The following is a 27,499-nucleotide window of genomic DNA, read 5'->3' as shown; positions in this document are numbered from 1 at the left end:
CCATATGATGGTGATGAAAAAGTAGCTTATGACCAGTCCTCACATTTATGACCTTCGCAGGTCTGTAAAGCAAAGGAAAGCTGAAGTAAGATCACAAGCACAGTTGTGGTTTCATTTAGCGATCACTTTCCTTAACGACCAATTTGCTGGCCCCAATTGTGGTTGCTAAACAAGGACTACCTGCATTTTAATCTCTATCTAGAACAAGTTGGTATCAACTGACAAAGCACAGACAAAATCCTATAAAGATTTATGAAAAATATTTTTATTACATAACACCTTGTTTTTAACAATGTTGATTTCTTTTAAAATTCAGAATACCTGCATCATTCATGTAAAATAGCTTGATACAGTACATTGTATGGTATAGTTTTCCTCAAATTCTAAGGTTCTCCTAACACCATAATCCTTTATTAAGGGCTCCCCCAAACCAGCCTTTCCCATCCTGGTGCCCTCCAAATGACCAACTTACCCAGACCTAGACTTGCTGGCTGAAAATTTGTGAAACTAAAATCCAACTCATTTGGAAAGCCCCAGGATGGGGAAGGGTGCCCTAAGCAAATGTGCGAACATCTTTAAAAATATTTAAGAAAATTTAAAATCCACTACATCAAGCCAGCTCTCAAAAAGTCATGACAAACGTATCTGGATGAATGCCGCACTGTGTTTTCTGCAGGGAACATCATTCATGCTTTTTAAATTTCAAAGCATGCTCACAAATCAGTTAACACCAAGAGGGGGGAAAAAACACTGCCTATGACAATCAGTATAGTTTGCTGAACCAAACAGGTTTATCTTAATAACACACTCATTACTATCAAATAGCAGCTTTAATACCAGTCAAGTCATAGATCTGAGAACAAAATAAACTTATGTTGAAAATTAATCTTTGGGAAGCTTGTAAATCTGCTGGAAAAATGCTCATGTTTCTTTTTATCGTGTCTTTAAAAAAATCTCTGCAGCAAGTTTGTTGGTCATAAAACATTGATCAATGTGGAAATGGATCAACCCACAAAAAAGTCACTAAAAATCAATGTATATCAAAATTCTCTCAATTGAAGCCATAGACAGTTTGTTTTCATCTCATTAACACATACTGTATACTTCAAATACCAGTTAAGAGATTTTTGTGTACTATTGGTCAGATAATGTTGTCAACATCAATAGAATTCACAACAACAAAAATGCTTGCCCCTAGCACATTTCACAGCTTCAACTGCTACAGACTGTCACTGAAAACAATGCATTGGTCAGTCTGAATCATGTCAAGTAAACTATGGAAGTAGCATATCCACAACACAAACTGTGCTAGTACTTTCTTTTCAAGTCTCATTCCATCAACAGGTACAATCTGAGGGAGGGACTACTCCCAGCCTGTGAAAAGTAGCAGAACGTGGCTATCAGACATTTTGACAGTTCCAGTACATTCTTACAGCCCAAAGCCAGGTTCCAGGCAGACAGCAGCACGGCCAGTCCTGCAGTCTTAGCAACAGTGCATTGACTTTATTCAGGTGCAGCTCAGTACCGGTGCGTCTGGTGAGAGTACTGTGGAGGCTGCTGGGAGGTAGTTGAATATCCCATGCTACTCTGGGGCTGTGATGTGCTTGGTCCAGGGTTAGGATAGGCAGCATGGGGGTTGGAACGCTGGAAAAGAATTATAACACAGTTGGTGTTGTATACAAAGTGCAGTTTAAGTTAAAAGATGACAAAACATGCTCGCTTTGATTCATTCCTCTAAATCAGCATTTCTCAACCTTGGCAACTTTAAAAGGAGTGGACTTCAACTCCCAGAATTCCCCAGCCAGCCATACTGAACATCTTAAAGTTGCCAAGGTTGAGAAACACCTAAATATTCAGAAGAACACTAATGCTAAAGATAACTGCCCCCCCCCCAGAACTTCTTGTCCTATATCTGGTGTTCATATGTATCAAATCAATGGTCACTTTTATATTGATAAAACTGTTTCTTGCCTACACCTCTGTAAACAGACTTGATGACAAATGGGCAACAAAGTTTTAGAAATACTTTGTCCATATAATAAAACTACATCAAATACTCTTTCCTGCTCTGAAGCATATGATAGCCTAATAGAGTGTCCTACTTAAAACCATGTGTTTACCATATAGAAGCATAAAAAATATATTAGAATATAGAAAACTTGAGCAATGGGAGCTGGGTGGAATATAAATTTAAGATATTATTATTGTTATTAATTCGCCATCTTCTTTTCATGCATATAGCAGATGAAGGAATAGTTTCAAATTCTCTCCAATCCCATTATAATCAGAAGTATTTAAGACAGGAGGCTTGCAGATCCTCTATAATACAGTCACCCTTTTTAGACATGTTGTGATTAACATAGAATTCTAGAGTAGCATTGGGTCAATTTAAGCCATCAAGTCCACCCTACTGCTCATGGCAGAAATCCAAATTAAAGCATGTCTGACAAATGGTTGTCTAGTCTCTGCTCCCTTGCTAATTAGGTCACTGTCAAGCTTGAAAAGGCATTTTTGAATTCTCTTTTGGTGCAATTTAACAGATTTCTGATGGTTTCCAGATGAATTATGTTACACAAAAGATGTTTTTAATTTAAAATGTGCCCAGTAAGCCATAATTACAAATAAATAAATAAATAAATACTACTACTCTAGTTAGGCCCATAGTAATTGCTTCCAATGGAAGACAGCTCTTGATTATTCCTAGGAACAACTGCCAATCTTGAACGTTTTTGTTATAAGCTGAACAATTGACTGTTAGTATTTCTCATACATATGCTTTTCTTTTGAGATCCTGACCTTTGATTATATTCAACAACTGAATAGGAACAGATAGGTACTCTTTGATACAATAAGCTATTTATCTATGCTACTCCCATTTCACCTCCAGAGAAGGGCTAAGATTTTAACCTGCTCATCTACTTGCACAAGGGCATTTCTTGACTGCTGATTCCTTTATTATTGACAGTTAATCCTAAAGAGCAGAAGCTATCCAACATTTTGGTATAATCACTGACAATTCTAAGTTGGTTGCTGTACCTATTGTCATTAGTTTGGTGGTTTTCATATTTAATCTTAGTCCTGCTTTTTCACTGTGTTTCTTGACTTTCATCACTAAAGGTTGCAGAACATTTGCATCTGCAGCTACCAATACATAACTATGGCTATACATCCACACACATACATCCACATACGTATCTGCATATACACACGGTAATATACATACTATGCTGTGCTCATCGCCAACACTTTAAAAATACCCAGGAAAATGAATACTAGATTAGAAAGAGATTCTGATATTCTGTTTGAAAATAATAAATTATTGAGATGTCTCCTAGGAAATCTACAAATAGAGCATGATGGACTTGCAGATATGTAAAGAAATACATTTAATTTCTAGCTATTAAAACTATGAAGCTATTATCCATGAATGACTCTAATAATTTAAAAATAACAGTCTAAGCTAGTTAACCTCATGATACAAGAAAAATTACTTATTGGACAAAATCTGCTTTAGTACAGACAGCAACCAAATATTTGTGCATTTGTCACATATGACTTATATGCAAGTTTCTTCTACTGAAGAGCAGTTGTTGCACAAGCTTCTTTTACAGAAACAATAATTACACAGGAATATTGTCATGGATAAAATGCTGCTCATTAATATTTTGTTTGAAACCCCAAAGCTCATCTTGTTAAGTTTTCCTTCACAGGGAAGATTCTACACCTTTGACTACGTTATGCACCTTCATCAATTCCAATATTTTTCTTTGACATAAGGTGTGTAGGCATGTGATAATCTGAAACAGAAATATCCATAAACTGCAGAATGCCAACATGGCCCTGCCCTTTATTTGGAGCAGAGCAACCTGCCACAAAATGGGGCATTCTTTTCAGAAGAAAGCAAATAACTTGTGAAAAGCTGAGAGAATCTTGGCATTCTTTTGTGTGCCCTCTGCAAACGGCTACTACTGAATACAGGGACCAGAAACCAAACCAAGGCTATGCTAGATAAAAATACGATGAGCAAAAGGAAAAAAGGTTTGTGTTCTAATCTACCCATTTAATACATTTATAAATGAATCCCCTAAATTGTCACAAGGTTCTGGTATCTGAATATGTGACCTGACTTTACTGAATAGTAATGAATCTGGGAAGAGGGAAGGCAATATAAAAAATGAAGACTGATTTATGCTGCTGCTTTCAAGGTCTTCCTTCCTTCCTTCCTTCCTTCCTTCCTTCCTTCCTTCCTTCCTTCCTTCCTTCCTTCCTTCCTTCCTTCCTTCCCTCCCCCCTTCCTTCCTCCCTCCCTCCCTCCCCTCCCCTCCCTCCCTCCCTCCCTCCCTCCCTCCCTCCCTCCCTCCCTCCCTTCCTTCCTTCCTTCCTTCCTTCCTTCCTTCCTTCCTTCCTTCCTTCCTTCCTTCCTTCCTTCCTTCCTTCCTTCCCCTAATTTGTGGCACTAGCCACTGTCAGGAAAAGAATCCATGAAAGCAACTGATTTTCTAAATTATTAACAGCTGGCATTTTGTGTGCCAGCTGCTGATTATAAAGAGGGGACAAAAAGTTGGATTGTTCAAATATGTAGCGTGCATCTGAACTCTACTTCCTTTTTAAGGAACCTTTGGGTGAGAGAGAGTGCAATTTTTGAGCAAGCCTCTCAGGACTCGGGTTCATTTCCACTGAGTGCAATAGCTAATATTTAAAGTATTCTTATACCTATGTAAAATTGTCTGTAGAGCTGTACCATTATTGGTTCTGAGGGTCAGAAGTAAATTAAAACTCTTCTTGATTGTTCATGAGTAGAGGTTTATTTTTCTTCTTGGATCCAAGGAGTGAGGAGGAAATTGCTCCCAAAAGCCACTATAGGTAGAAGGTCTGGCAGCAGGCTTGACAAAAATAAATTCTACAGATGCTAAAAGAGATTCTGCCTGAGAAATGCCTGTGGGAATCAGCTCTTGAAATCAGGATTAGCTATTATAATTTTTTAAAGGGGTTCTTCAGGAGCTACAGTATGATTTAATCTGAACTTGTTTCAGCTCATCCTGATCCTCATGGCTTCCAGGCACCAATTCAGAACTTCCACAGTATTTCCAGTTTGGCCTGGAATGATGATATAGAACTGGGTGTCATCCACATAGTAAAAACTCTTCACCCTGAACCAATCGTTCACTATTCTCAGTGGTTTCATATAGATTTAAATAGCATGACGGAGAGCCCTGAGCCCTATGAGACCTCATCTAGGCTTGAGCACTTTCCCTGACCACTAACTGAAACCATGCATTCAAACAAGAGCAGAATCACTGATCCATGGTGCCCTAGAAGGATACCATGGTAAATGGCACAGAAAGCTACTAGATCCCAACAATGTGCAATGTCATTTCTATCCCATGACAAGCCTGAATCTCACTTGAAAAGGGTCAAGATAATCAATTTCCTCTACGGTCCTCTGTAACTGATTTACCACCACTTTCTCGTCTTCTCTAAAAAATTCAAACTCACAGAGAACCCTATTGACTCCCTCAGGTTCCACAAGCTTAAGAGAATTTCACAAGATGCCATCTTGCTCACTGCCCGACTGGGTTCCAATCTAGAGCAGAAAGAAGCAACTTTATCCACCAGAAACCTAAAAGTTCATCTGGCATGTCTGCAGGTGCCTTGTCCTCCCCATCTTTCCCTGAAAGGGTCCCAGGCAGGAATGTGTTGAGAAGAGCTGATGCTTAGCTCTTACTGCCACCACATAATCCTAAACATGTGGTCCTAACCAATGCTTGGCCACACCTACTTCTGTTCTTCCATCACCACTGCTCTAAATGTCTTTTTAGATGCTTCATTTCAATCAGCTCCTCAGTAAATCATAGAACTGCATGGGATGAGTGACTGGGCAGAGGCCTCACTGGAGCAATCTGGCCCTGCCCCTTGGCTGCCTCTGCATTCCATGGACTGATCAGGCATAAGGCAGAACTGCCTGCCAAGGATTGTGGGAACAGAAATGAGTTCTTCAAATGTTGATGTGGTGCTGAATTATATATTAAAAAACTGGAATTTACCAATTTATGAAGAATTTTGGACTCATCATGCTTGGAGTGTTGCTAAAGATATAACTTTGAATTGCTGGAAAGAAATTACCATTAAAACCTTGGACCAAAGAAATGTATTTGCTCTCAGCCTTTGAACTGGCTTTCTACTGATATAACGAAAAAACTGATCAATGTGATTTCATTTAATTCCATGATTTAAAACATGAGCCCATTTATATGTTTACTGGAATATACATGTATGCGCATGTTTTATTTTTTGAGGTTGTCTTGTTTCTTTTTGTTGTCTTTTGTTAAAGGTTTCTTTTACATATATTGTTTTAAAATTTGATGTATTCTTTGCTCACTTTCTTTTATGTATTGTATCAATAAAATGAATATTAAAATATTTGAAACATTAATAAAAATTCTGAATTTGTCTCTCCTATGCCACATTATTATTGGGTCATAGGAATATACAAAAGTTTGTATTAGGGTGAATTAGCACAGGGGAAGCTGCACAGCTTGCAGATCTGCCCTTGTACATTTTGATCAAATTATTTACAGACTTTTCCCCATAAAAGGAAGTACTTATGAACAGAATGCTTTACGGAAGATATGCAGAAGTTAAACCACAGTATGTGGTATGCAGAGTTTATTACTAACCTTTTTTAAGAATGAAAATGGATTCAAATGGATAAATGTACAATGGCTTACTTGAAATGTGTACTAAGATAAATATTTTGCAGAGTAATACAAAAAAGGCAAGGAAAGAAAGGTGAAAAAGGGATACCTGATAATCTGAGGTCATAATAAGTCCACCTGAGGTAGTGGTAGGAGGAACAACTCTCACTTTTTTCAAAGGAGGCCCTTGTGTATGACTGTTGTCTTGATTCCCTGGATGACCAGTTCCATTTGTGTGGTTATTGCCCTGCTGCTGCTGCTGGTTCTTCTCAAGTGGTTAAGGAAAAAAGAAGAGATACAACTCAGAAACGGTTCATGTGCTGGAAATATGAAATTCTCTGTAAGGCCAATAGGACGCAAAGATGACGCTAATTAAATAACTGCCCAGATTTAAAGCAAAGATACCCTGTCAAAATATTTACTCAACATATCAAAAATATTTACTCAGAATTAAATCGAGGTTATGTGTATAGGCCTTATATTGAATTAAGCATTCTCAATTTGTAGCCTGAACTAAAGCCAGGTAATAAGAAGAGTTATCAGAATCTCTGTATTATCTCCTGAGGACAATAAAATCCCTTCCTCTTCTCCAGGAGGTAATTGGAATGCATTCTATTGTCTAGATCCTTCTATTGTGTAGCAAGGCCCTGGATCTTGTATAATCACACACTATTGGAATCCAATGTTATTTGCAGCTTTATGTAAAGCCATTATTTTTAGGTCCAACAGGGTTGCTGGTAATTTGTGTTTCTTACTGCATCTTACCTTGTCACCAAGCATAGTCATATTATCAGATGGCCAAACAGTAAAGTTAATTACACAGTACAAGCTGAGATTACAAAATTCAGTCCCAAAGAGGGCAGATCTACAATACATGCCCTAAATGATCTCTGCTACTCTTAAAAGGTTTCGTTTTACTATTGTCTTTTATTCTTTTAATAGCGAAGTAATTGTCTTCACAGAGAATTATGCGATGTTGTAAAGTCTCCAACTCTGAAAATACCAGTATTTCAATCCAAATCCAAACTAGGTACCCCCCCAAATATCTAAATAAATTTGCAACTCTACAAAATATGTGAGTTGCCAATCTCTGACATTAAGCTTTTCTGTATTTTGCAGACATTCTTAATTTCTCATTGTTAATGTTTAGAACTGGAAATAATTGTGATAAATGTAATTATATCCCCATATTATCAAATATTCATCTTGTTCCCACAAGTAACAATTTCTTTCATTCTCTTATTCTGGCAAGAAATAGTTCAAATCAAGTAATGCCATCAATTATACATAGAAGAATATGCCCTCACATCCTTATTTGTGACCTTCATATACTAAATGCTTTTAAATAGAACTATTAATACCACTGTAACTGTAATTGTCCAAACAATAGACAATCATAAAACTGTACAAGATGAAAAAAAACAACCCTAAATGTACTTGTTTTGTTTTAGCCCTTGATCTAATACCTACTTTGTCTCCTTTGTCATCAGGCTCCTCTTCAGTTAAAAATTCTCGTTTTGGATACGGGATCTGACAGCCTGCAAACACACTGCAAAATCCCATTTTTTTAGTATGTTAGAGATATATGAAGGATAATTGGAAGCACAGGTAGTCCTTACTCACTGATTGCCTTGTTTAGTGACCATTCGAAGTTACAACGGCATTTACTACCATTGCAGAGTCCCACGATCACATGATTGCCATTTACATGCTTCCCAAAAGGTTTGCAACAAGCAGAGTTAATGGAGAATGTGGAAGGAAAATTGTAAGTCACTGTCACTTGATGTTTTCCTTAATGACCAGAATGACTTGCTTAATGACCAAATGGTCCCCTTAGTGACCATGGTGCTTAGCAACAGAGTTGCTAGTCCCAATTGTAGTCACTAAGTGAGAACTACCTGTACTCATTTTCTTCCTTATAATTTGTAACTTCATCCTAATAACAAGTTTGACCTCATGATTAAAAATGGTAATAAAATATTTATTTTTCACTGTTAATTAAGTCCTGCTTCAGCAGTTCCTTGCAGTATGATTTCAGAGATTGTGTGTAATCATTAAGTGTTCAATGAGAGCACTTCTTCTGGAAAGCCTCTAGCCCTCCTCACTAATGCATTCAGATATTGGCTTACGACTAGCAGGGCTTCTGCTGATTTACAGCAGAACCATGAAATAGAACCATTGCCATCAGCACAACTCTGTAACTAGGCCTCCAGTATGCCACTCACAACAATGCACTCTGAATCTTCTGATGGCTACTCCAACTGGCTTTGTAGATACTATGTAACATTGGGCCAAGTTGGTACCTTGTGCTATACTTTGATATAATTGCCAGAGAGCTGAAAAATAATCACCCAGTTGTGATCAACCATGCAGATCGCCAGTTTACAGAAGTGATCCAGTATTTTACTATTGCTGATTATATTAAAATCTAAGGCTGTACATTACAGTGCTTCAGCTCGGGAGGGTGTACGTGTAACATTAATTAGAAACTCATTAAACCAAAAGAGTCATTCTCTAGGATTGCACTGCAACTGCAGAGGGTACCTTTTCCTCCAAATTCAAAGTGCTGCACTTCCCTATTAAAATCCTTTACAAGACTAAGGAGGAATAAAAGAGTTTTATTGTCTGTCACTCTCTCAATAAAGATAATCCAACAGGGTGATTAAAATCAATTCAATCCCAAAATCAGATCTCAGACCAGACTGTAACTACTGTACCCTAAGAATGTCTACAGCTGGATTGCCATCATCTTCTTCAAAATCTTGCACAAGATATCTACAGTATGCTTTCAGGCCATACAACTGAAGCTTGTTGCCCTGAACTGGGACAGACAGCATGATACTCTATCTGCAATCTGGTATCTAGGTCAGCATAGAAAGGAGCTGTTTTATCCATGAAGTCCTCAAACGTGTTGCAAATAATTACTGAATGTCAATATGTCCCAATCAGCTAGTCAAAAATCATGTATTAGCTGCCCAGAGTCATGTATCTGTGATGGTGATATAAATTAATTAAACACATTAATTAAAAAGATAATCCTAGGACCATACAGAATGCTTCTACTTGTAGATACAATGGAGATGACAAAATAAGCTGCCTGTATTGCCTGCTATAGATGTAACTGTGTGTTTCAGTGCTGAGGTCCATAAAACAATACTTAAGGATGCTGATGTGCCTGTGAACACATTTTTGGCTCCCTGGTCTATTAAATGTTAATGTTTTTTAAACTTCATTAAGATTGTAATCTAAAAAAAATAAAAACAGATGGCTATGGTCCAATGCTTTGTTGGTAAATTAACCTACCTATTTAGAAAAAGGGCAAAGGTGAGCAGGAGTACTATGGAATATCCCATGTGAGGGGAGGACTGCAATGAATGGTAGGTAATGTTCTGGTACACTAGTAATGTATGTACTCCTAATAGCAGTCATTTAGGGAATGGACAACCCTAACTAGGATGCAATATAAATTTTACCAGATTAGCATTATTCTGTTGAGGGACTGTATCAATCATAGCACTCCAGGCCTTCAGCGGGAGACTCAACTCTAGACATAGGAAAATTACCAGAAGATTCAGAAATCTATGAAGATTCCCTAATTGTCTGGAGCAGATCTTCCTAGTTCTGACAGAGGGGACTGATGTCTCAAATCCAAATCTCAATATTAGACAAAGGAATGTCTTGAATCCCATTAATCTTCTGATAATCTCTCTCATAGATTACCAAAATCATATTACATACTGAGTAGGCATGCTCTTACCAAGCCTCTATACCCCTTAGTAGGGATATAGAAACACTCTTCTTAGCTCACTGTTTGGAATATCTCAAGTATTATTTTTTAATGTGGCCACACTATTTTTCTGGAATAATTTAAGTGAATCTAAGAATTCTGATAACATTAATAACTTGCTCTCATACCCATTAATGCTTTTATCTTTTCCATCAAGATGCTAAGAAAGAACACTACTCTTTGGGGACTTAGGTGAGTAAAGATAGGAAGCTGTCAAATTAGGAATGCAGAAGGATCTGAGAATCAAATCCAGTGTTGTTGAATGTTCTTATAGCAGAAGTATTTGTTTATAATTCTTGTTCAGCTGGATTTACCACCAGCAGTGAAACTATCACCATCTGGATCCACTGTAGCAAAGAACTCTTCCCTGGGGTTTTATCAGCAAAGAGAGAAGTAAAACCTTCCAAAGTCCCACATACAGCAGGCTGTTCTGTTGGGGAGATTAAAATAGCTTACAATTGACTCTAGATGTTCACCTATCCATGAAAGTTATAATGTATGCAGTAAGGTCCTTAGCTTCTGCTGATAGGTGCATAATGCTGCTTCAAGACAAATGTTCTTAGTTTTACTTGATATTATATAGGAATCTTGCATTCCATGTAACTAAGATATAAAACACAGTTTCTTACCCTGCCAATGTATTCCTTTCAACTAAGTCAAGTACAAATGGCTCTGCCTTTTCAGCTTTTAATTTCAGCCCCAGTGAAGTCAAACTTTATAGAATTGTTTATAACTTTTTAAAAATAATTCTTAATCAATCTTTTATTTTATTGTTAGCATGTTTACATCACTCTTCAGAACCAGGTTTTCTCATGATACAAAGGTCATATGTCAATTTTACATCCTTGAGGTCTTGAATGAAAAAGCAAGATATAAATCTAATAAATCAATCCTGACTCTTTAAAGTACAGAGCCTCATATAGAGGCAGCTCTTAGGGACTGGAAGGCAAAATCTCTATGGTGATAGGGCTGGTCCACCACCAAAGTGGGACAAGACCGTATAGTCAACAAGCAATAAATAATTTTGTGCTGAAAAATCAAAAGTATGCAATATTCTAACTAGAAGATCCCAGAAAACCTGAGATAATGAATATTAACAATTATGCATTTGGCTTCATTTATTCTGTTTCTACTAATTATACAATTTATAAATCACCAAATGTATAAAGAAAAAATACACTAATTAAAGAGTATCATTTGGCTATAAATATCAGCAGCATGTTACAATCAACTTGTCAGTGAATAAAGGATTAATGCTACAAACTAACAGAATCAAGGGCTCATAAAACAAAAGTTTAATAGGACACTTTAAAATGGCAAATGGCACAGAAAGTCATTTCTTGCTTGTCAAGAGTGAAAATATCATTCACTGTTATTCTCAGGAACCCAGCTCCACTCCATAACTTTCCTCTAGACATTTTAAGCATTTTAATATCCTTCCTGACTTAAAATAGCCAGGAAGCATTGAAAGAAACACAAATTCTACATTACTTACTCAGATGTCGGAAGTGGATCTTCTAAGAAATAAGGATCCTGCATAGCCTGTTCTGAGGTAATTCTCTTTATTGGGTCCATAGTAAGCAATTTCTGTAGCTAAGTACAATTAAAACAGAAGACATTCACTGCTGTCAAACCCAGAAAATATTCCACCACACTGAATATATGAAACTTCCTTACATGCATCTTCAGAATCAATAAGCCATTGCAGTCATCCTATATACCTTGCATACAGAAGATCTTAAGTTCAGTCCCCAACATGTTCAGGCAAGGTTGGGAAAGAACTGCCTGAAACCCAGGACAGACATGGAAAATCAATCTGTAATATGGAATTTCTCATTCCCCCTCCCCATCTGAAGGTAAACAGAACCAACATTTGTTACTGAGGAGAAAAGCAGGCCCACAGCAGTTTACAGATAAAACTTGGACCTAGCAAAACTGATGGCTTGTTATAACATAAAAAAAGATACAGAAGTTTAAAATTTACATTTGAAGATTTCATTCTCATTGTTCTTTTACAAAATCTCATCTCACATAATAACCAATACTCCGGAATAAGTGTATTTATGAAATACATATTAGGGGTTTAGTTCAGGCACTTCAAATTACTTTTCTAAGGCTTCTATCACTTTGAAATTGAAAGCAAATGCATTTAACTCTGTAATAAATGATCTTCTGCAGATGTAATGAAAAGCATTTTAAACATCTCATACGATTGTTTTTGGAAACCATGTAGGAATTCACTACTGAGTGATCTATCAGGAACTTACCAAATGGAATGCTTTACTATCCGGCTTAACTTTATGTTTTTCCATATATTTGATAAGGCTGCAGTTGGTATATCTGAAAGAAAACACTGGCTCATAATAATCCTTGCATTAAACTGAAGATAAAATTTGTATCGAGGGTGGTGGTGGTGGTGGTGGTGGTTATAGAATTAACAGGCTGGCCTCATTCAATTTAAATGCTCTGAGCTGTTTATCTGTGTTTCAAAATGGTGCCAGAGCTCTGTGGAAGTAGCCTGAGGATGCACATTCTTTTACATGTGCCACACAGAAATGGCTTCCCATTATCACAGGAAATAAACAAATGTGAAAAGCGGTTAGCAGTTATTTAGTACATCTCTTATACAAGATTAGGTACACATTTCTGGAAGTGAGGCATTGATCATCGTTTCTAAAACCTATTCGAAGCCAGCCTTTAAATTTTATACCTGCAAGCTAAAGAGCTATACTTTTTAATGCAACAGATTATTATTTCTTTATTAAATCAAAGTAGCTTCAAAGTTATATAGATAGTGGGCAAAGCAGATGTTATTCCCATCCTGAACTTTTGATGTGGCTTAGTATCCAGACATTGTATGTGCTCATAGAACCCCCTTCCTACCTACCTTTCCCCACTAATGTTTTGCTCACTTTGCACTGGGCTTCTATAGAAGCTATACAGAACTCAGTACTTCTGTTTATAAAATACCCATTTGTGTCCAATTTCTTGGCTTTTTCAACAATAACAGAAAGCATCTTTGTTTTGGTATCAAGGGGAAGGGCCAGTCATCAGAGGGCAGAAAAAGTTTGTCAGAAAATCAGTTTAGTGAACGTACAAACCCTGAAGTTGTACCATCATCGCAATTTCTCAGATCTTCACAAAACTTACGTGTTTCTTCTGAAATCTTTCATTAAAGTTGAATGTTCAGGCATCTTTTTAATATCTTCCCAATCTTTATCTATGAAATGAGTATTAGTAAAATTTCATCTTTCTTTATACAGAGCTAGGACACATCACTTAAACACAAAACTATCCTCTCTCCTCTTCAGATGCATTGTTTTGCTTTCTTAGTTTTCACCCATGATAAACCTAAGTGGAAAAAACATCCTCTTCTCATAGTTTTTAGTAACACAAGAGCAGAATCTCCAAGCATGCATCTTGTGTTACATATTTATGTTTTATATTTTGCTTTGTTATTAAAAAAAGCACCCAAAATATATACAGTAAATAAAGCAATATAAACTGATACTGTTAACAAGTTTACACTAATTGTATAAAAGTTTTGATTTAATATAAAGCTTTAAAACTAATGCGGCAGTTACTGATAATTTCATTAGCTTTCTTGATTATTATATTTTAAATGTAAAGTTTAATTTGGCTCCAGATTATATAATTTTGTAATGTTAGGATAGTAAGATTGAAAAATTTCCAAATGGTATTGGTACTGGAGAGAAATAAATACATGGGGGCCCAAATTTAACTCCCACCTATATCATAGGATTTTTTTTTCTTTTTTATCCACTTTTTGCTCTCTACCCCACCTTTATCCACCTTTCCTCTTAAAATCAAAAATATCAGTGATGGCTCCAGTCAATTGATCATAGTGAAATGCAATCAAGACCACTCTTCAACTGTTGATGATAAATGTGGCATTAGTTCCTGGGAGTTGGGTGGTATATTAGAGATGGCTCTATTATTAACATCCCTTCACCTATTATTTTTCTTTTCTGTTTTAGTTCTGTTTTTATAGTTTTTAATGTTTTTAATAATTACTATATAATGGTTTTATGTATGTTTTATTGGATTGTTGTACACCAGCCAGAGTCACTTTTTTGCGAGATAGGCGGCCTATAAATTTGATTAATAAATAAACACAACAACAATATATCTACTGCAGCATTGCTTTTCGTTTCATGGTTAACATTTGCAATGTATTATAAACATTCACAGTGGTATCGCTTTAACCATTTCAAAGTCAAAGAATATGTATACTTGACGTACATCGGCAATAATATAAATAGAATGTATACCTGCAGGAAATCCCATTACATTGAATATTCTGTCCAGCTGATCATGATGATACGGATTACTAGTTTTTATATCCTCTTGCCGGCAGTGGAATATTGGCTCTGACGTTAGCAGCTCTGCAAATATACACCCTATAGCCCAAATATCTTTACAAAAAAGGAGGGAGGAAAATCAAATAGGCATTTCTAAAAGGAGAAACAATGGTTTATAGATGGGCTCATAAAGAAACAATTCTGCTTCTAACCATTTTCAACTAACATTTCAATTGCTATGCTAATGTCAAAGATTCTTCTATTACAATTCTAGCTATAAGAATAGATTATTGCTCACCTACGTATTAACTAGTAAATTCTTAACCTGCAACTAATTAATGCATTATACTGCTTTCTCTTGTTTTATTAAAATATTAAAGCTTTCAAGAGAAAACTTTCAAATACAGCAAACATGATAATCTAAGGAAGATGTTTTAAAATGCCAACTTTTTAATAAATAAAGACTCCCATGGCTTGAAACTTCCATAAACTGGCCAATATTGAACAGTTCCCTAAGGAGATTTCAAAACTAGCATTTAAATATTATGGGCTATGACTAATTTTACAAATCCCAAAATCTACTCCAGAAGATACGCAACCTTTTGTAACAGATAGGGGTATGGGGAAGGAGATTTATTATGGCAGATTTCATTAACTGATACCATTAGGTATTACCCACTAGTATGCAAAATTGAACTGATTGGAGGTAACTGCAAGTTTGACAAGATTTAAAAAAAATTTTTTAAAAAATAAATCTCTTGATTAAACTTAGCAATCATAGGGTAAGAGGTCTAATTATGGATTAAGAGCCTAAGGCTGAGAGCAGGATTTTCACAGACGTGGAAATGAGCAGTGCCCAACTCCAAGTATTTATAGTGCTATTTCTCTTCATAAATAGGGTTCCAGGTGACACCAGATTATTCAGAATGGAAAAAATATCTAATCAGCTGTCTCCAACTGTGTAAATGGGAAACAAAAGAGATGGGACCGAATTAATGGTAACTAACAGATAAATCTGGAGACAGTTTATAGCTTAATAAAAACATTAATTTAGTTTCACATAGTTCAAAAATAATGAAAAAGACAAATCCTATGCTAAGAGTATTTGGAAGGGGACAGAAATAAGCAATACTGCCTTGTACTAATCTACAGAGCTATCTCTTTTGATAAATTGGTAAGCACATCTAATTTCTCCATGTCAGAAATCATAGAGTCTATCTTAGTACGTTGCAGAAAAATGCAACAAAAATTATCAAGGATTTAAACCTGGTAACTCCCCCACAGAGGAAGCCTAATGTATTTGTGAGTTTGGTTTTAGATTGGCATGAAAAGTCAACATAATCAAAAGTTATATCCAGGAAAGGAAGTATTTTTCTTTCTTTTGTAATATATACAATAACATTGAGGAAGAATTCAAAAACATTTGGAAATGGGAATTTTCAGTAATAATGTAATTAAAACCAAATATATTACTTTAGCTCCACGAACCAGGCTATCAGCATCAACAAAACACTGGCTCCAGACTTTTGCGAGCTGAATGTCTGGAGCAAGGGGGCTTTTGCCTTCACTGTTCCCAACTAAGCAACTTGTAGCTGCATTTGAGGGAACATAGTGCTATTGTTTAGAAAATCTGAGGAAACAAATGTGAGTACCTCATTTCTGAGGATTTCAATCATTTTGCCCTGAGTCTGGATTCAAAGCCAACAATCTCCTGTCATTGTCTATAGCACAAGTCAGTTCAAGCACTGAGTGTTAGGGACATTCATTATCAAAACTACATAACATTTGTTAAAACTCCAATTAAGGTAGAAGTAGATATACATGAAGCAAATAAGTGAATCAGACTTAAATAATACAATATTGCTAACTTAACAATGATAATTACGTTACTCACCAATAGCTTTGGTATAATGTCTTGCTCCAAGCAGTAATTCTGGAGCTCGATACCAGAATGTAACAACTACTGGATCCAAATCAGCTAAAGGCTTCAAAGGTGAATTAAATAGTCGGGCAAAGCCCATGTCAGCTGTAAAATGAGGAGGGAAATTAAGTTTTAACATACAGGTTGCTTAGTATAAACTGACTTGAGTTCAAATGTAACAGACTGGCAGAAGTCCTATGCAATTTAACTTTTAAGCGCTCACATCAAACTTATTCTGAAAGAATTGCACAGAGTGTGTGGTATGATTAAATCATGCTAATATGAACTCTTGGTCATGCAGGATTCACCCATATTCTGATCAGTCCTTGGAAAGTTTCGAACTCTGGAACTGAACTCACTGGAAAATGGCAAGAAGATTTTAATGTATATAAAAATATAGGTGCATGTTAAGACTTAAAGTATTTCTAATACCAAATTAGTAATCTGACAGAAACAGTTCAATCTGTAGCAACCAAGGCAATAAAGCAACTAGCAAATTAACAAAACCCACTGTTCAAGGGTAGTAGGATTCCTTTTAAGCTAAGAAAACAACACATTGGTATTCCTGGTGTATTCACTTAGCTACATAATTCTCCTCTACTGTACTGAATTTATCATATTAAAACAAACTATTCTTGCATGTGTTTAAACAGCAACAAGTTAGTAAAATATTTCACTTGTGTAATAAAACTATTGCTGTGTTTAAGTGCAAACAATACAATTTTTGGTAGAAATTCCAGTAGAGCTAAGAATCTGAGGTTGCAGTTATTGGGCACACACCAATCTGAGTCTGTTTTAAAAATATGATACCTAAACATGTTTAACGAGCAAGGTCCCAGACCTTGGATATTCATTAGAAAAAATCCCATTCAATTGCTCTACAGCGTGAAGGCATCTTTTCTATGTATAGCCCTATTTAAACTTACATTACGCTTCATTTTAAAAATTATTTTTGTTCTGAATTAGACAATAAACATTTAGCTGTTGAAAAAAGCAAATGTTGATAGATTACCTTTGGCTGCATAGAAAGTGGAAAGGGAGGGAAGGATAGTGTCTGAATATAAACCTTTTTTTTTTTTTTTTTAAACATATGAACAGCAAAAGTCCAACATGATTATTGTTTATCAGTCCTCAGCTTTATCACACTTTTGAAAGTCAAACTTGCTGTTACTGGCATTGGATGGCTAAACTGAATGGGAGGAAATGCTCTTTCAAATCCAATAGTAATGTGTAACCATTTGGGGGGGGAGCAATCATATTTTTAAGAATTCTGTAAATAGTTCATGTTTGCAAGAAAAGTAGGTGTCAATTTCCAGATAATACCTGATAGGTTACCTGCATCACAAGAAGCATCACTGCAATTAATGCTAAAAGTGTAATGTCTGTCCTTTGCTATTAGACCATCATGTTTCACTGACAAGAGGACTTAAATCTGTTAGTGTTAGTATAATTATTTATTTACAGACCTAAGTCACTGAGTGTTCAACACTGGTTTAATTCTATTTCTTCTGAACTGAAATGAAATATACATTGGCTTCAAACAGGACTAACTATTATTTAGTAGTCTGCTCTTCAACAATCTCATATAACTAAGATCATGTTAATCCCATGTAAATTCATCTTAGAAAATGAATTCAAAGAAAGGGAAAATAAATATCTTGAAACATTCTGCAAGGATGTCTGGATATGCCGCTTAAAAATTCAAGATGCACATTAGGCATCTGCTGGTGCACGTGTCCTCAGGACACTGACGTGCAGCCATAATATGCCTCACTATAACATGGTGTGAGTTTTACTATTATACTAGATGTAGATTTAATATTTTAAAAGAACTTTTTAAATAGAACACAGAATTTCTAGCTTACGATAAGTAGTTCCACCAGAAATAAAAATGATACAATTTTTACAGCTTTTTCCCATTATAAAACATGCAGTGTTGTCTGGTGTATTTCCTTAAGTCGATGCTGGTAAGTTTTTTCCTTTGCTTTCTATGATTGAGGAATTCATCTATTCTTGCATAAGTACTTTTCTAACTATGAATGTTAAAATTACTATTAAATGTTAAGATTACTGAGGAAAATTATAACATGTTTAATGAAAGCAGGGCCAATTTTAGGTTCTCCCAGCCTATAACCTGCCCTAACACTGTCCAATATTAGCATATTTTACCTCTCTTCATTTGATCTGTGATCCAGCAGACTTTAACAATAAGTATTGACCTATGCACTGTTAGAACATTCTGTCTTAAATGCTACACTGGGACTTATCAAAGATATAAACATACCAATTTTTACTCTTCCTCGCTCAGGACCTTCACCCATAACTAAAATATTAGCAGGTTTCTGTGGAAAAAAAAATAAATACACAATACATATACCAAGGTAAACCTAAACATTTGTGGCTGAAATTAGCTTTACTTTTCCAATTTTAAATCAAAATGCAGTGGAATGTTAAAGTGATAATGCCTGTACATTATTAGTTGGTTGTAAGGCTACATAAGCAGCCAAACAATTTCCTTGATAATTTTTTCACCCCTTTCAAAAGCGTCCTTACAATAGCTCCCCAGACAGGAAGCTACTTTCTAGAATTCAGAGAAAAACATGTTGTTTCTCCCTGCCTAACTTCCAACATTAGCCAAATATAGAAAAGCAATGCACGTTTTCCTCCCAAGAAACAATGTAAACATCACTATACAATATTTTATATATAACTACATTTTATTCTAAAATTAATCCCTCTACTGCACACTGCGTTTCACATGCCTTTCCTTTGCAGACATTTTATTTTCAGAAACACGGGTGCCAGTTTGGATTTTAAAGGTTTATTTCATGGATTTTCCTTTTTTAGTTCCATCCATTTGCCCAACAATATATTTTCTTTGACAATTTAGTTAACAACTTGTGCAATTACTTTTAAAGTGTTACACAGCCATGCCAATATTAAACTGCTACTTTCTTATTAAAATGTTGATAAACTTATATAAAATCAATAATAATTGGACTGTATTGGTCCTAATAGTATATATTCAGTTTGGATTTTTATCTTTCAAATCAGTTTGAAAAAGAAATGGTTATTGTCCATTCAAGAAATTTGCCAGGAAAAGACACAACTGTGTGAAATACACTAAACTAACATTTCAACATGCATGAATATTGTCACAACAGTGAGGTAGCTATAAGGCCATATACATGGACCTTAAAGATACAAATTAATAGTTAAAATGCTTCCAAAAATGCTTGACAAATTAATAAAAATACCTTTGATAGGAAAATATATAATTTTGTGTCATTATAATTTCAGCCTAAATGACAATACAATCATTGAACAACAGATTTGAAAAGGGTTATTCATGAATCTGCATATTTATGCAGATATTCAAAGGCTGCATTTTAAAAATAAAGTATGTGCTCCTATCTAAAAAAATGATGGTAATTATCACAAGGCACTATTAGACTATCCAGCTCTAGTAGTGATTGATATAATTATCAAGAAATCAAGGAAGAATATGTAGAATTCTTATTTTACCTTTCTACATCAGTGCAGAAATAACATACCTCTTTGTAAAGATAAAAAATATCTAAAGTTATCTTTAGTTTTGTTAAGTCAATGTTGGTGTCTACCATTATCATCATACCAATCTTATAAGGATAAGATTGCTTTCATATGTTGGAAAATTATCTTGAGTTGCTCATTCATACTATTTCTATACATAATTTTCATCAAGTCGATAGAAATGGATTTTCCTTCCACTTAAAAATAGAGAAAACAATTGATACAAACCTTCTGAGTAATTAGTTAAGCATAAAAATAATAAAAGGTTTTGTGTTATTTAAATGATTATCCCATATGCTTTCAGATACATGCATAAAATGTATGTTAGAATTATTTAATCACCAGAAGTCAAGTTGGATGAGAAGATAATCATAAGCAGTGAGAATTATAAACAAATGAAATGCACATGGAAGACGCAGTTATAATAATATTACCCATAGTTATTCACAGAACAATGATCGTGTGCAACAGACATTGTTATATTGCAGAGCTGATTTACATGTGTCATGAACAACCATTAGATTGCTATTTTCTGTCCTCAGAAAACTTTTGGTTCCTTTAAATTTATATATTTCACCATTGACCAAATTATATAGCTATATATCAAGAGTTTTTTTGGAACAATTAATGAAAATGATTATAAAATACTTCCTAAAAAGGTATTCTAAATGTTTACATAAATTTTGAATCCTAGAGTATGGAAGGTTTAATTTAGATCAGAAATGAATAATCCTGAAAAAATAACAGAGCTTCGCTGCCTGCTTATTTAATACTTAATTGTTTATACTGATATATTAGTATTCTCTTCTATATCCCCGAACTCAAATGACATAGAACATACATGTTGGGGAAGAAAGAGAACACAAGAATTAGGGTTTATCTTCATTCAGCAATAATTCAAAAACATTGCATTGTACTACTATACCATATGCAAGGATATGACATTATTCATAGATGATTAATAAAAATAGTTTTTGTCCCTTCAGGCAAAACATACTCAAAGTGATTTTATTTTCAAACTTTTTGAAAAGTTGAAAACTTCCAACTTTTTAATAATTTCTCCTGCATAGCATATGCATCATTTACAATTCTTTTTGCTATTCTACCTTATCATACTTAACAAGTAGGTTTGCTACAGCAAGAGTCGCTTTGTGTGGAATGGGTGGCTATATAAATGTGATACATACATAAATAAATAAAATACATTTTATATAGGCTGTTATCTACTATGCCTTACCTACTCTCTGGATAAAATGGCAGAACCACACACAGACATATAAAAAGAACCCCCCCAAAACAAGATTTTATTTAACAAGCAGACTTACATAAAACCAAAATATATATTCAGTACTATAAAACTAAACAGATTATGCTGCTATTTCCAAGCAAAGCTCATTGACCAATTGAAAGTAAAACCTGGATTCAATGCAAGACAAAACAAACACAAAAGAATAGTCAAACTCCTTTTTGTGACCTGGATGCCGAAGAAGACATCCAGAAAAAACATGGAGGAACCACACCTTTTACAAGAATGTATGCTATCTTTTATACCTCCTATGTTGGTGCCCAGATATTATCTTTGTTACTCACTCTCTTGCTTAAATATCACCGTGTCCTTATTTCTAGTATATCTTGTACAAGCTCATATTACATAGCTGCAATAAGGATCACAAAACATAATTATTTTTCTGCCCTTATCATGCCCGCAGGATGCTGGCCAGTAGCCCTCTAAGGTAATCCAGATGCTTATGGGGGCTGAGGGACAAGATGAATGTCCAGGCCCCTGTGAAGAATATGTTAGGCATCTGATGGATAAAATCACTTGAACTCATCTGGAGTTGGACTCTTCCCTGGCAATTCCTAGAGAGCTGACTGAGGAAGTCTTGCCTATTATCTAGGAGGAGCCTATGAGTCTTGAGGAAATGGACATGATACTCAAGGATGTTAGCTTTGCCCATCCAAGTTGGGCAAGGCCTCGAAGGAAGTGACCAAGAGCTGAATTCAAGTGGTGGCTTAATTTATCCTTGAGTGATGGGATTGCCTTGCCTGTCTTGAAGGAGACAGTGGTAAGTCCCCTGATTGCTAGATCCCAAAACTGTTAACATGTCTCCTAGGTTAAAGTGAAGGTTGTAGAGAAGGAAGTGGTACAGCAACTTTAGAGGGCCCTGGAAAAAACAGATGACTCTTTTCAGTATGGCTTAACACCTGGGTACAACACTAATACAGCACTGAACATGTTTCTAGATGACCTTTGGTGAGACCAAGATAGGATGTGATTCTCTTGGTCCTCCTTGATTTCTCAGGAGCGTTTAACACCACCAATCATGGTAGCCTTCTGGGCTGCCTATGGGGGCTGGAAGTGGGGAGCACTGTACTGAACTGGTTCTCTTCCTTCTTCTGGAGTGGTTTCCAGTTGGTGTTGGTAGGTGGAAAGGGATTTAGCCTGAGGCCCATGCAATTCATGCCCTTGACATCAGCATGAGGCTGCTGGGTGAGATATCCATCAGCACAGATGGATGATCTATGAGATATTATCAGCATGCAGATGATACTGAGCTTTACATCCCATTCCCTAGATGAATAGGCAATGCTGCATAATTCCTGTCAGCATGCAGATGATACTGAGCTTTACATCCCATCCCCTAGATGAATAGGCAATGCTGCATAATTCCTGTCCTATCTATCGCCTGGAGGTTGTAAGGGTCTGGATGGAGAGGAACAGGCTTATGCTCAACCCTACAAAGAGAGAGCGGCTTTGGTTTCAAAGTCCTTCCAGTCTAAGGGATTTAGCATCTTGAATTCTTGATAGGTTTGCACTTTCCCAGGTGGCACACTTGGACTATTACTCCCGCTCAATGAACAGATGGCAGCCATGGCCATGAGGACCTTTGCACAAATCCATCTTGCACATCAATTACAACCTTTCCTGGATTGGGAGGTCCTCATAATCATTCATGGCTTAGTCGCCTCCAGTTTGGATTACTGCAATATGCTATCTTTGAAGATCACTTAGAAATTTCAACTGATCCAGAATGCAGTTGTATAAATAGCTATGGACATTCTACATTTTGCCCATGCAACATCCCTGATCTGTGGGCAGCACCCGACTACCAGAGAGCTTCCAGGTGCAAGGTGCAATTCATGGTATTGATTGTTACCAATGAAACCTTCATAGCTTAGGATCTGGTTACCTATGGGACTGCATTTCCCTTGACATTTTTGCCTCATCAATAAGATCTGGTAGAGTTGTAAAGCACTGTCACCTTTTCTGTAGCTACACCTGCCTGTGGAACAGCATTCCCTAAGGCCCGTATGGCCCCACCCATTGTGCTTTTGTGAAGTTCTTTTAACAGGTTTGAGGTGATCCACTCCCTGATAGCGTATCTTGGTTTTATGGCTGTGACTGAGTTTGGCTTATCCTTTCCCTGATGTGCTGAATATATTTCTACTCTCTTGGTTCTTTTATTATTTTTTTCTTTTGCTGTCTTTAAACACTAATGCATGAGCTGGACAGAGTTATTTCAGTTAACAAGACTGCATTTAAGCCAATCAATAAATCAATCGATCAATGATAGTCTATGGAGAGTCTGGCCTAAAACTCTGCTTTTTAAGGTTATTTTACATATACTAAGACACTGAATGTAGAAGGCACAGGAAATGGCCTTGAAGGACAGGGGAAGAGCTGCTACCAAGGCAACAGTCAGATAACTTGGGCTTGAGCCCGGCCAAGAAAATAACTTGAGAAAATGTCTCAGACAAGCCCCTCTCTAGTTCACATGAAGATAAAGTGAAGGAGGGGGGAAGCACATCCAGACTTGCAACATTCTATTATAGCTATTGCTATACAATAAAAGTCATCTAGACCTGTATATGGCACTGGTTTCTTAGTCTGGTCTACCTTATAGGGCTGACACAGGACTTTATTTATAATCTGAATATGTACTAACACACACAGATCAGCAAGAATTCCCTACTAGTCAACTATTTTGACTATTTTGGGCTACAGAGGCTGAGTTCACATCTTCTTTCTTTGTTTCCCCCAGCCAGATTTGGAATGACTTTGTATAGCTTAACAGGTAAGATCCAATATACGTATATTCAATAATTGGTTAGATCAAGTTAGCCAGGTCTCCTATATAGTTAGGTATCCATGTAAATATTAGCACAATGTAGTAATGTTGATGCACCTTTGTTTAGCTTTTAGTGAGTAGCCAACTGTTCCTGCTTGAGAAAAGTGGACTTTGTCAGTCATTTACTCCTTCACTTCCAAATTGCTCTCTACTTGGGGCTGTCTTTGAAGACTGTTCAGAAGTTTCCCAGATGCAAAATGAAGCTGACCAATTACCTGCAGCGCCTCAGTGTAACCATGAATTTGTAAAAGCTGTAACTGCTGTCAATGTGCCTCCAGACCAAACGAAAGTGCTGACAGTTATTTTAAATTCCTACAATTCAGGGTATCAAGTTATTTGAAGTATTCCCTGTGGTTACATGGACTCCTGAGATCTATTATGGTGTCCTAATCATAAACCTACTAGGAAGGTCAATCAGGATCAACTTTTCTTACTGGAATTTTTATTACTAAGAAACTCTTTTATAGGAATTAAGCCCTCAGCTATCTCACTGAAAACTGCTAAGAAAGGAAACAAGGAAGAAAGGAAACTTGGGAGGGCATTTGACAAGTATGGGACTCTTGCAAAGACAGTACATACACAAAAGGACAGAAGGGTTTTGGATACTTCCTATTCTTTACCATCAATTCTCTATTTTTTTTATTTTTACAAGATGGTTATCTTTTTTCATTACTAAATTTGCAAGCATTTTAGAATGGTAATACAGTATCTCCATGCCATAATCTTGTGTTAGAAACACCGCAAAAGAATCTTGTTTGCACTAATTTATTTGCTAGTATGTTACATCATAAATCACATGGGATTGTGCTTTAATCTTTCTGAAAGCAATCATAAAATGCTTATTATTCAAAATAAATAAAGCCTTCCAGTCCACAGGTACTAAACTGTTCAATGCTTGGTGTGAAGTAGTAATAGTAAGTTATGATTAGTCTGCAGCACATATTATACAATACTTCAGGCAGTTAAAAAAAATCATGCATAAGGATAACACCAATGATCCCTCTTGGTAATGTAGTAATAATTCCCACATTTCAGATCAGCTCATACAAGTAAAGGGCTTAAAGAAATTAATTTATAGGTGAGAGTATTTTTATACTGAAGTATAACAGTATTAAGCCTTTATTCTAGGTGATGTTGACTACTGCATTGCAAGAGATCTCAAGCCCTGATGGAAAATTTATCAGTGGAAGGTTTTTACATTTGGGAATTGTAGGAACATATTAAAGCATTATCCTAGATCTGACACTAAATTGCTATTGGCCTTTTAGGTACAATTTAAATAACTAGTTTTAATCTCTCAAACATGTAGTGTATCAGTCTGCACATATCACATGCAGACTTGATTTCTACTGCTGGCTGAAGCAGCAAGACAAACTAGGAGACTTCACTTTGTTTAGGATTGTGTGCACATCAATATCCCTGACTTGTTTCCCCCTAGTAAGCAGTCATAAACCCAAATGGTAAACAGGGATTCCTGATATGTTCAACTATTGCCCCAGGTAGAAGGAACCAAGAAGTAGTGACCCAACAGTGTGTACAAACTTATCTGCTGAATAATGATTTCATTCAGTTCACCCTATTTTATTTATATATTTATATTTAATAAATCTAAGGCCGCCCAACTCAAACAGCATGACTCCAGGTGCCATACAATAGAAAAACAAACAATAAACCAGAAAAAAATCTAAATAAAATAAGACAAACAGTATTGTTTGTCTTCCTATTATCTTCCCATTGCCAAGTAGCATATGCTGGAAGGTTCCCATTACCTTCCCATTATTCTTCCCATTATGAAGTAGCATATGCTGAATGAGCATTTTGCTCAAAAAAAAAAAAAAAAGGTAATGAGTGACTGGGCCAATCACATAATCTCAGTCCATCCTACCTCATAGGGTTGCTGTTTTGGCAGATATAAGAGAGTATAGAGTACTCTCTTGAAGGTTATGCAAGATGAGGAAACATACTTAATATCTAATATAATTGCATAAGCTTTTCACTTCTCATTATGAAGCAGTTTATCTTCTTTGATAAACAGAAAGCCCTTTGAATGGGGAAATAGCAGAACCAGTTACTGAAAGATTAAACAGTTGAAGATGGCTTGTTTCCCAAGCACAATCTGGTAAACTGTAATCAGCAATACCACCAAAGAAGGAATCTTAATCATTATGCTCTTCACAAGCTGCAGTGTGATGGTTTCAATTGCTCTCTACTTAGGGACTCTAAGGGTTAACACAGAATGGAGAATTTGGGGATCATTTATAAACACAAGGAAAAATTAATATAGCTATTAGAGTGGTTCAAATGCACTCTTACTGTGTTTTATCCATAAATCCCAAATATTAGAGGTTTGATCTGAATGAACACCAAGGATTCTAGCTGCTAGATCATCATCTATGAAAAATGTTACATAAATAGATGGCTTGTGTTTACTATTCAGTTAACAGGTAACCAATGTTTGGCTAGTCATGCTCTGTCTTCACCTCAAAATATTCTTTGGATCATTGCTTGCATTCTTTTAATTGTACAAAGCAGACAGTATTATTGCTTGTATCATACAGCCTAGAATATATAAGATGTGTGAAGTTTTTCCAAAGCTGTGCCTATATTTTAGATGCCCCAACAATGGAGCTGATTTATTATCATTGAGGAGTGCTAAATCTCTTCCATTTTGCTTAATTTCTCTTGCTGCTTTAGGGCAATATTGAAACTGCAGCATTTCAAAAAAGCATTCCAGTGTCATCTAATGTATAAGATTGTTTTTATATATATCCAATACTGTGGTGGAAGGAAATCATTAAGTTTTGGGAGAAATACAAAGCTACTAATACTTAAGTACAAAATTAGAGGAGCTTCCTTTTTACATACTAGTGGAACCTTGCCAAACCTATGTGCCTACAAGAATGTTAGTTAGACAACAAACTAAACAAGTGGGTGCAGCAGGTCATCTTTAATCTATGGCAGCTTTTTTGCAGCCTTCAGAGTACTTTGAAAGTACCAATACCCTGAAAAACACAGGCTTGACTTCCCACTGGTTTTTGATGAACAAGAAAAACAAAACAGGTACACAAATGTGTAGGAAAAGCTTAACATAA

General features: G+C 35.9%; 1 protein-coding gene across 5 annotated transcripts in view; it reads right to left on the bottom strand.

Annotated features, from left to right (window-relative positions):
• Positions 1-259: 259 nt before the first annotated feature.
• CDK8 (cyclin dependent kinase 8) overlaps positions 260-27,499 on the bottom strand; it is a 44,074-nt gene continuing 16,834 nt past the window's right edge. For 3 of the 5 annotated variants that reach the window (XM_007432831.4, XM_025169526.2, XM_088140684.1), the window contains 9 exons: positions 19,010-19,067; positions 16,699-16,830; positions 14,775-14,918; positions 13,633-13,702; positions 12,750-12,822; positions 11,978-12,075; positions 8,166-8,244; positions 6,805-6,963; positions 260-1,644 (listed from right to left, as the gene is read on the bottom strand). In XM_007432831.4, coding sequence (XP_007432893.1) covers positions 1,519-1,644; positions 6,805-6,963; positions 8,166-8,244; positions 11,978-12,075; positions 12,750-12,822; positions 13,633-13,702; positions 14,775-14,918; positions 16,699-16,830; positions 19,010-19,067 — 939 coding nt within the window. In that variant the 3' untranslated portion in view covers positions 260-1,518. The remainder of the gene's footprint in view (positions 1,645-6,804; positions 6,964-8,165; positions 8,245-11,977; positions 12,076-12,749; positions 12,823-13,632; positions 13,703-14,774; positions 14,919-16,698; positions 16,831-19,009; positions 19,068-27,499) is intronic. The other 2 variants (XM_007432832.4, XM_025169527.2) reach the window with 2 other exon arrangements.

The sequence above is a fragment of the Python bivittatus genome, unplaced genomic scaffold (assembly GCF_059951505.1).
Source record: "Python bivittatus isolate LINGU-HERP-01145 unplaced genomic scaffold, Pbiv_v1 ctg000340_np1212, whole genome shotgun sequence".
Taxonomy (NCBI): domain Eukaryota; kingdom Metazoa; phylum Chordata; class Lepidosauria; order Squamata; family Pythonidae; genus Python; species Python bivittatus.
Note: the sequence above shows the minus strand (reverse complement) of the source record. Positions and strands in the feature narration are given on the sequence as shown.